The sequence below is a fragment of the Capsicum annuum genome, chromosome 10 (genome assembly GCF_002878395.1).
Source record: "Capsicum annuum cultivar UCD-10X-F1 chromosome 10, UCD10Xv1.1, whole genome shotgun sequence".
Classification (NCBI taxonomy): Eukaryota; Viridiplantae; Streptophyta; class Magnoliopsida; order Solanales; family Solanaceae; genus Capsicum; species Capsicum annuum.
Genome location: NC_061120.1, coordinates 209,372,717 through 209,380,337, shown reverse-complemented (window position 1 = coordinate 209,380,337; position 7,621 = coordinate 209,372,717). Strand labels below are relative to the sequence as shown.

The 7,621-nt window shown below is 33.0% G+C and overlaps 2 protein-coding genes across 7 annotated transcripts; both read right to left on the bottom strand.

Moving 5' to 3' along the window:
• Nucleotides 1-393: 393 nt before the first annotated feature.
• Nucleotides 394-3,703, bottom strand: LOC107844611 (cytochrome P450 98A3-like). Of its 6 annotated transcripts, XR_007045444.1 has the most exons (4): nucleotides 3,125-3,703; nucleotides 1,501-2,300; nucleotides 778-911; nucleotides 394-664 (listed from the first exon to the last, which is right to left on the bottom strand). XR_007045444.1 is itself a non-coding variant. In XM_047397293.1 (3 exons), the coding sequence occupies exons 1-2, from the start codon at nucleotides 3,285-3,287 to the stop codon at nucleotides 1,535-1,537; spliced, it is 429 nt and encodes a 142-aa protein (XP_047253249.1). In that variant the 5' UTR covers nucleotides 3,288-3,699; the 3' UTR covers nucleotides 394-911; nucleotides 1,501-1,534. The 6 variants fall into 6 exon arrangements, 2 of the variants coding, with proteins under 2 accessions (XP_047253249.1, XP_047253250.1); XR_007045442.1 differs by having other exon boundaries at nucleotides 394-911; XR_007045441.1 differs by having other exon boundaries at nucleotides 394-911; nucleotides 1,501-1,965; nucleotides 3,125-3,700.
• A 2,086-nt stretch (nucleotides 3,704-5,789) lies between these two features.
• On the bottom strand, nucleotides 5,790-7,621 carry LOC107845113 (70 kDa peptidyl-prolyl isomerase-like). Its single transcript, XM_047397292.1, has 5 exons — nucleotides 7,597-7,621; nucleotides 7,421-7,507; nucleotides 6,489-6,614; nucleotides 6,240-6,367; nucleotides 5,790-6,028 (listed from the first exon to the last, which is right to left on the bottom strand). Exons 2-5 carry the CDS (start codon nucleotides 7,487-7,489, stop codon nucleotides 5,929-5,931), a joined length of 423 nt encoding a protein of 140 aa, XP_047253248.1. The 5' UTR covers nucleotides 7,490-7,507; nucleotides 7,597-7,621; the 3' UTR covers nucleotides 5,790-5,928.

Below are 7,621 nucleotides of genomic sequence, written 5' to 3'. Positions count from 1 at the left end.
GGCGGTCACCGTAAGAGTGTGGTTTTGATTATTACATTCATTAGGGGTTTTTGAGTTTAATACACTCTTTAGTTTTTAATCTTGTAATAATCTTGATCTCACTATATATCATTTACTTTTGTTGTTGTTATCTTGTGTAGTGGACTGTTTTGGGTCATTTATTGAATCCAAAGCTTGTGTTATTGTTGTTGATATTATTCATCACGTTTTATAGCTGTTTTGGTGTTGAAATACACCCTTGTATCTTGTATTCTTGTTGTTGGTAGCGAATCCGAGTGTGGTCTCCATCTTGGTCCTCGAATCCTTAAGATTAGTGGACTGATTTGGAGTGTGATTTTGTGTTTCCAATGTCATTCCTGTATCAAACTAGGAAACAAGGAAAGGCGGCAGAAATTAAAAGACAAAAAAGGCAATCCAATTCAAGTAAGGAAAGGAGATTTGGGTGAGATTTGTGTTTTTGTAGTGATAGGAATTAGAAGTTGTAATTCCTAAGTTACAAGAAGCCTTCTAATTGTTTGATTGTTGAGGCTCAAGAGTTTTAGTGAATTGGGGTTAAATCCTGTAGAGGTACAGGTCGTAGTTTTTTACACCTTTCTTGAGCCGGGTGTTTTCCACGTAAAAACACTGTGTTCAGCTTTCTCTTCTGCGAACTGCATTTACTTACCTGTTCCACAGATAGGCAAACAGTAGAATCGAGAAATCAGTAGGGCCCATACTCTAACAGCCTCTTTGGCTACACATTGAAGGTAAGGAAGTTTCGAGAAATCAGTTTCTGACATTATCCGGTCCGATCCAATCACTCTGTCAAGCTCCTCTTGAGCCTTTTGTTGCACCCTTGGGTTCCTAACTAGCTCTGCCATTGCCCATTCTACTGTTATCGTCGTTGTGTCCATTCCTGCTGTAATCATATCCTGCATACAAAAATTTAATATGAATGAGAATGATTGATACAATTTGTATGATGCAAAACTAAGTGCCATTGAGAATCAAATTCACAAGATTGAAACCACATCAACATCAATATGAATCATCATACACAAATAGTTCTGATGTAAAAATATTGTTCGTTCTTGCTCACATCATAAACACATCGATGTACTTGTATTCTCGGTATACATATACATACATTTTCAAATTGTTCTTGCTTTAACACATTACAGACACATTTTTCAAAAGATGGTTTATTCTATATCATGTCATAGACACATTATTGTTATTTTTGCATACTCTGCATATATATACTCATTTTCATATTGTTCGTTCTTCATCATGTCACAGACACACTTTCAAAATATGGATCGTTCTTTATCATGTCACAGACACATCATTGTATGTCTATACTCGATGTACATATAGCATTTTCATTCTGTTCGTTCTTTTATCTTGTCATAGACGCATAAATCTACTTGCATAGTCATTGTAGTTTTATAGACCAATTGATACATTAGTTTTTTTATTAGATAAACACACTGATAAGTACAAGATGCAATTTTTACTTACCCAGAGGAGGCCAATAACAGTGTCATCACTAAGATCATACTGCTTCTGAAGAGTAAGCAAGGCATCGACGAAATGTTTGCTTAGTATCACCAGTTTTCTTGCGAGCCAAAGTGTGTTCTTCCATGATAATTCTTGTTAACCGGTCTCTACGTTCTGAGTGTTTTACAAGAGCCTCATTTTCCATTGAGAAGAACCAACGGAGCCATGGAACGTACTCTGCCAAGGGAAGTTTTCCTCCGATTTTGATGCCATTAGATACAATGCCCTTGAATTCTTGGCCTTGTTCATCAATCTCACCTGCTGAGTTCATGAACCTTTTACCAAATGTTAACCTTCTACTGATCCTAAGTACTCTCTCATCAACAGGCTTTTACCCGCGTTATCGGCAGATTGGACATTGTTCGGTAAATTAGACATAACTTTTTGTACAAAAATCCAGATGACGAACGGCTTGAACCATGAAAACTAGACACAAAAAAGCTTTAAGTTGATATACACAATGCACATTCCAAGTTGACTTACACTATGTTGATCATTAACTTCTATGATTTGTGTACTTCAAGAGTTTTACTTCTGTTCATTTTCAAAAGTTAATCAAGTACACATGATGATTATACTATGAAGTTATCTGTACACGAAGCATCCGGCATTTTTGTAGGGTCCGGGGAAAGGGTCACACGCTCTCTAATGTTGATAGCCTACACTACAGCAAGCATCAACAACGGATTTCATAGCTCGAACTCATGACCTATATAGGTCACGTTCCGCGAACATCAGATTCCACAGCTCGAAACCATGACCTATTACGTCACATATGGAAACAACTTTATACTATCTTCAAGTACCCCCTTCATAAAGTAATCTTAATAAATGATAAAATACTATATTTGGTATGACATTGTATCAGAAAGATTCACCTACTCCAACAGCTTATCTTTTCATTAATGAATGAAATGGTCTCTGGGACCATAGTCTTTATTATTCTACAAAATAAAACAAAGTTATTGTCCATATATATAGGGCTCTACTTTCAAGAAAAAAATCATCTTTGAGACCAATTCTTTTAATCAGATTTAACATTGTTTACCTTTCTATTTGAAGTTTAAATTTACTTAAAAATTGTGATTTCGAAAGTAAGTTAATATTTTATTCTATACCATGTGCAAGCTAACCTGTCGCAAAAATTAAGAACAACTAGACTATGACAATGTGATGAGATCTATAACCAAAGTTACCTAATCCAACTTCACCAACATTGTTAATTGCCCCCTTTTCTTCAATTCAAAATATAGTATTTTCTTTTTTTTTTTTAAGTCTATTTCAAAAAGAATGTTTCAATTTATGATCACAAAATTCAAAGGCCAACAGTCTATCCAAACCGCTTAAACTAAAGATAATTGTCAAATATATAATATATGTGTAATCTAGTACAACATATAATAATGTATAATCTATGTATATAGTTTTAAACAATAAAAAGTAAACAGTAAATCTTACACATCAATTGGGTAAAAATCCCATTTTTAAGCTAAGATACCTAAACTGAAACCAGCAATAACACTTATAATGCATCACATGATAGATAGCAAAAAGCAAGAAATTAAATAAAATAAAATTCACATACCAGGGTTAGTACAATCCTTGTAAATATTTTCAACCATAGCAGTAACTTCATCTTCTCTAATAGGGCTAAGAGCTTCAAGTCTCTTTGGAGTAAATAGCTCCAAATTACAAAGCTTTCTCACTTTCACATAATGAGGTCCATAATCAGCCCAAATCAAATCCATTCCATTTCTACTCAAATTATTAGCAGGCCTTGTCCTAAATCTATCTGCTAAATTATGATCATTTTATTTCAACACTTGTTTAGCTAATTCAGCTGTTGTTACTACAACATTTAATTGTGAACCAAAGTACACGGAGAATATTGGACCATATTTGTTAGCCCAATCAGCGAAACACCGGAATCGCACCGGTTGAATATCATAGAGGTTCCCTACTACTGGTAATACCACGAGGTAATTTGTATTGTAATTTGTGGTAGAGTTTGTAAGCTAGGAAAATTATGGTAATGGAAATTAAAATTAAAAATAGAGCCATTGAGATAGAAAAATATTTGGAATTTTGAGAGTGCTTTGGAGAAGATAGGTGATTTATATGAATATGGAGTTTGTTGGAAAATGAAAGTAAGGGAGTTAGGTTGGTGAAAGTTTAAACAAGAGAGGTAGTTGGGATTGAAAATGATTTGTAATTTTGGCAATTTTTGGTGGGAAGTTTACCCCACATACATTTTGAAATCACGTGGCTGGTTTTAGACCAATGTTTCTATAGATCCGGGGTTGTATTGAGGTTCGATTAAATTTGATTTCGCGCATTGCAGAATCTATTTGAAACATGTCATGTTATGAGAGTGGAATCAACACGGACATGCGAGAAAGAGACTAGAAATAAGCTAATTAGTTGCATGAACTCTTCACTTTAGATATTATACAAACTCAGTGTATTCCCACACAGTGGGGTTTGGGGAGGATAAAATGTACGCAGTTCATACCACTACCTCCGGTGAGGTAGCAAGGCTGTTTCCGATAGACCCCCGGCTCTGATGCTATACTCATATCGAATTTTAAAAAATATAGTATATTATTTTAAAAAAAAATTGATACACATTCATAATATTTTTGAAGAGTTAAAACAACATAGGAAATAAATGTAAGTTGTATCAATTATTTGAGATTGAGGGAGTACTATTTTAATTACTTTAAAAGATATATTCACTAGTAATAGGAATTAACGTTCAATTGAAACTCTGGGTATGGAGAAAACTCTGTTGGGAGTGCTACCACTTTAATGGATTCTGCAACGCGTGATCTAAATTAGTCGGGGCTCCAATACGAACACCAAACACCTTACGGGAAACAAAAAAAAAGAAAAACGTTTAATTGGAGACTTTAATCATTGAATTGCATGATTAAAGCCGCCCCATTTATAACGAGGCATAATGACTATATACTCCATGCATGTGAGGTTTGCAAGTTCAATGTAACTTTTGTTCATTTCATATTACACATAATTTGTTGTACGTAGCACATTTATCTTTACAAAAACAACATTTCGTGTAATTAGGCACAGTGATAATTAAAATAAAAACTTTATATTAGCATACTATATACTGTGACTTATCAGATTAAAATTAAAATAACCCCAAATATACGTCCCACAAGGCTCATAAGACAAAAGAACTCCCTATATAATATATGTGAGGAGTCAATAACCTTAAAAATATTCATCAACTAGACAAAGCATCCATAAATATTGCTATAAAGATTATGGATGCTGCCAAGTAAATGTCTGCACTAGTAATTGATTGCATTTATTAAATATATAATAAGAAATGATACATCTGTATTTTGTGGACACTCTCCCCCCAAGTGGCTTCTTTTCTATCATTAAAATTTGTGGAAAAAAAAAAAAAAAAACACTACTACATACGTAGGAGTAGTATATATTTTCATCTAAATATTACTTTCGACTTGGGAGAGGTAATTAGATAAGACAGTACGTAATTTCAATATATTAATTACTCCCGCCAATGTAAAAGGTTGTTTCACACATGTAAATTATATACGACTCTCCACATTCACTTTTACTTATGCAGTTTGAATTTTGCGTATTTCTTATGAAATAATGATTGACATGCACAAGTATTTTGCCATAATAATCATATTAACTGATGTTTAGTCTTAAGTCTTGAAATATAAATTGAAGAATAGGTACTTAATGTTAAAGATAAAATATAAAAAAAAAATAATATAGTTTTATCTTAATATGTGAAACATGACAAATAAAAATAAAAATATATTTTTAATACGACAGTGAACAACTAATAGGAAACGGTGGGTAGCTATAAATGAACATAAATTATCGGATCCAAAGTTCATGCAGAGTAATTAATTGAGCATTTATTTTTACGAGTAATTGAATTAGTACACAATGTTTTTTTAAAAAAAATCGATGTTATGACTTTAAAAAATGTTGTAACTTTAAGCTCTGGTTATATAAAAACCTTTCTCTAAATTAGAAATTTCGCTTAGAGTGTTTGAAATTTAATATATTTGTATAAAAAATAATTTTTACATGTAAAATATATTTTTTATATACTCGTATAATTTATTTTATGAATGAACCTTCACTCAATATGACTACCTCACTGTGTAATAGTGCTTATGGTTTTGAACTACTCTGTCTTCAACAAGAAAAACAGAATTCATTTTTTGTATAAACCTATTAACTTGTAGCAAATACAATTTAAATTATTAAACTTTTCATACAGAATTTTCAAGATTTTGCATACTTCTAAAGAATAAAGATTCTATATAATACAAAAAAGATTTTAAGTCTTGAATTTGTAAATTTTTTCAACTGAAACTCCTAGGCCAATCTTGATAGCATAGTGCTAAAGATTTTAACTTCATGTTGTGCATATTGCTTCTGCTTATTCTTCACTTCCTTGTACATGACCTTCACATCTCTGGAAAAATCAATTTTCAAATTTTGAGAGAACAATTAAATAAATATCACATGAAAACAAATAAATGACATGTGTATCCAAAAATGTTGTTGCACACGTATCTGATCTTCCAAAAAATGCGGTACTTCCTGAGTATCAGGCACGCGTCCTGCAACATTTTTAAAGAGTACGAGCAGCAACATAGGTGGACGGTGATAGGTATATAGTATACCTGTTGTTTGGATCAACTTGAAGAGCTTTCTTAATATCAATTTCAGCCTTTTCTAGTTCATTGATTCTTAGGTATGCTTGAGCCCTTCTGAATAAAGCTTTCACATTGCAAGGATCATATTCTATAACCTGTCAATACCAAAAATCTCCTCTCAGTAGCGTATTATCTGTCTTTTAAGATTTTTGCACGCTTTTTAAGAAATTCCATTCAATAGTCGCAATCACAAGCGTGACAGGGCAAATAGTGAACCTTGCTACACATTTTTGAGGCTTCTTGATGCCCTCCATTGTTCAAATAACATGATAATCGCAAAGCGTTTGCTCGAGACCTCTCATGGCTGTTGAATGAATGATCGAATTGGATGAATTTCGAGGCCTGAAATTGACAATACATACACTTTTCAGCTTATAGAAAGTACATTACGCCACGTGTTTGAGATTGAGGTATAGTTACGTTATTATTGTGTGCAAATCAAAACACGATAATAGTTTGAACATTCGAGGATGATAAAAACTACTATTGCTTCTTCTCCTTTTCTCATAGTCATGATAGCTCTATCTAATTAAACTACTATCATTTATTTGCCCTACATTTATCAACATATATAACAAGCTTATTTCACCATAGCTTTGTAAAATTTTGTAAACTTCAAAAATGTTAACTCTCTTAATTTCCTAGTATGTAACACGTGCATGAGGGCGGATGGACGAGATCCCTACACCCTTGACCAGAAATCTCGAGTTTGAGCATTGGGAATATAAAGTTAAGGAACGTTTCCCCAACCCCGACCCTTAAATGGATCATATGCAGCGTGAATCTTGATTACTCGGATAGTGGATTCCGCACAAAAAAATACATTCTTTTTTTTTTTTTAAAGCTATCCTAACCGCTTGCATTGACAAAGCCAGAATTTTCACAAATGGGATTCATATGAACCCCTTGTGCCCTAGCTTTTCCGCGTGCAAGCTGATCCGAACAACATCATTATAATTATTTTTAATAGTCTCTTCATCGTACTTCTCTCCTTTCATAGTGAAACTCCTCTGCCTCTACCCGTGGTTTTTTTCCCGTAAGGGTATCCATGTAAATCTATGTGTTCTTGTTTTTCTTTCTGCTTGTAGTTTGGTTTATTCTGTCCGATTTCTAACAAATAGAAACAAGATAAAGAAGAAAAGTTTTACCTTCTGAACATACATAATCAAAGGGTTCTTCAACTGATCCTTTTCTTTCAAATACAGTCCCATCTTCATGCTTTCCAATATACATCACTTAGAAAACATAAAATATCCAAACCTTAATCATCTTGATTATATAAATGTATTGAACAAACAAAACTAATTAGTAAAAAATTAATTACCTTTTGCAAGGGATCCTTCAATAGG

What these genes read in the sequence shown, in the direction of transcription:
- LOC107844611 (XM_047397293.1), bottom strand. Translation starts at nt 3,287, where the DNA reads ATGGATTTGATTTGGGCTGATTATGGACCTCATTATGTGAAAGTGAGA. An exon ending in CAAGGATTGTACTAACCCTG is followed by an intron (nt 1,801 to 3,124) that starts GTATGTGAATTT and finishes TCATGAACTCAG; the next exon opens with CAGGTGAGATTGATGAACAA.
- LOC107845113 (XM_047397292.1), bottom strand. Translation starts at nt 7,489, where the DNA reads ATGAAGATGGGACTGTATTTGAAAGAAAAGGATCAGTTGAAGAACCCT. An exon ending in TGATTATGTATGTTCAGAAG is followed by an intron (nt 6,615 to 7,420) that starts GTAAAACTTTTC and finishes TGTCAATTTCAG; the next exon opens with GCCTCGAAATTCATCCAATT. An exon ending in CAAGTTGATCCAAACAACAG is followed by an intron (nt 6,029 to 6,239) that starts GTATACTATATA and finishes TGATTTTTCCAG; the next exon opens with AGATGTGAAGGTCATGTACA.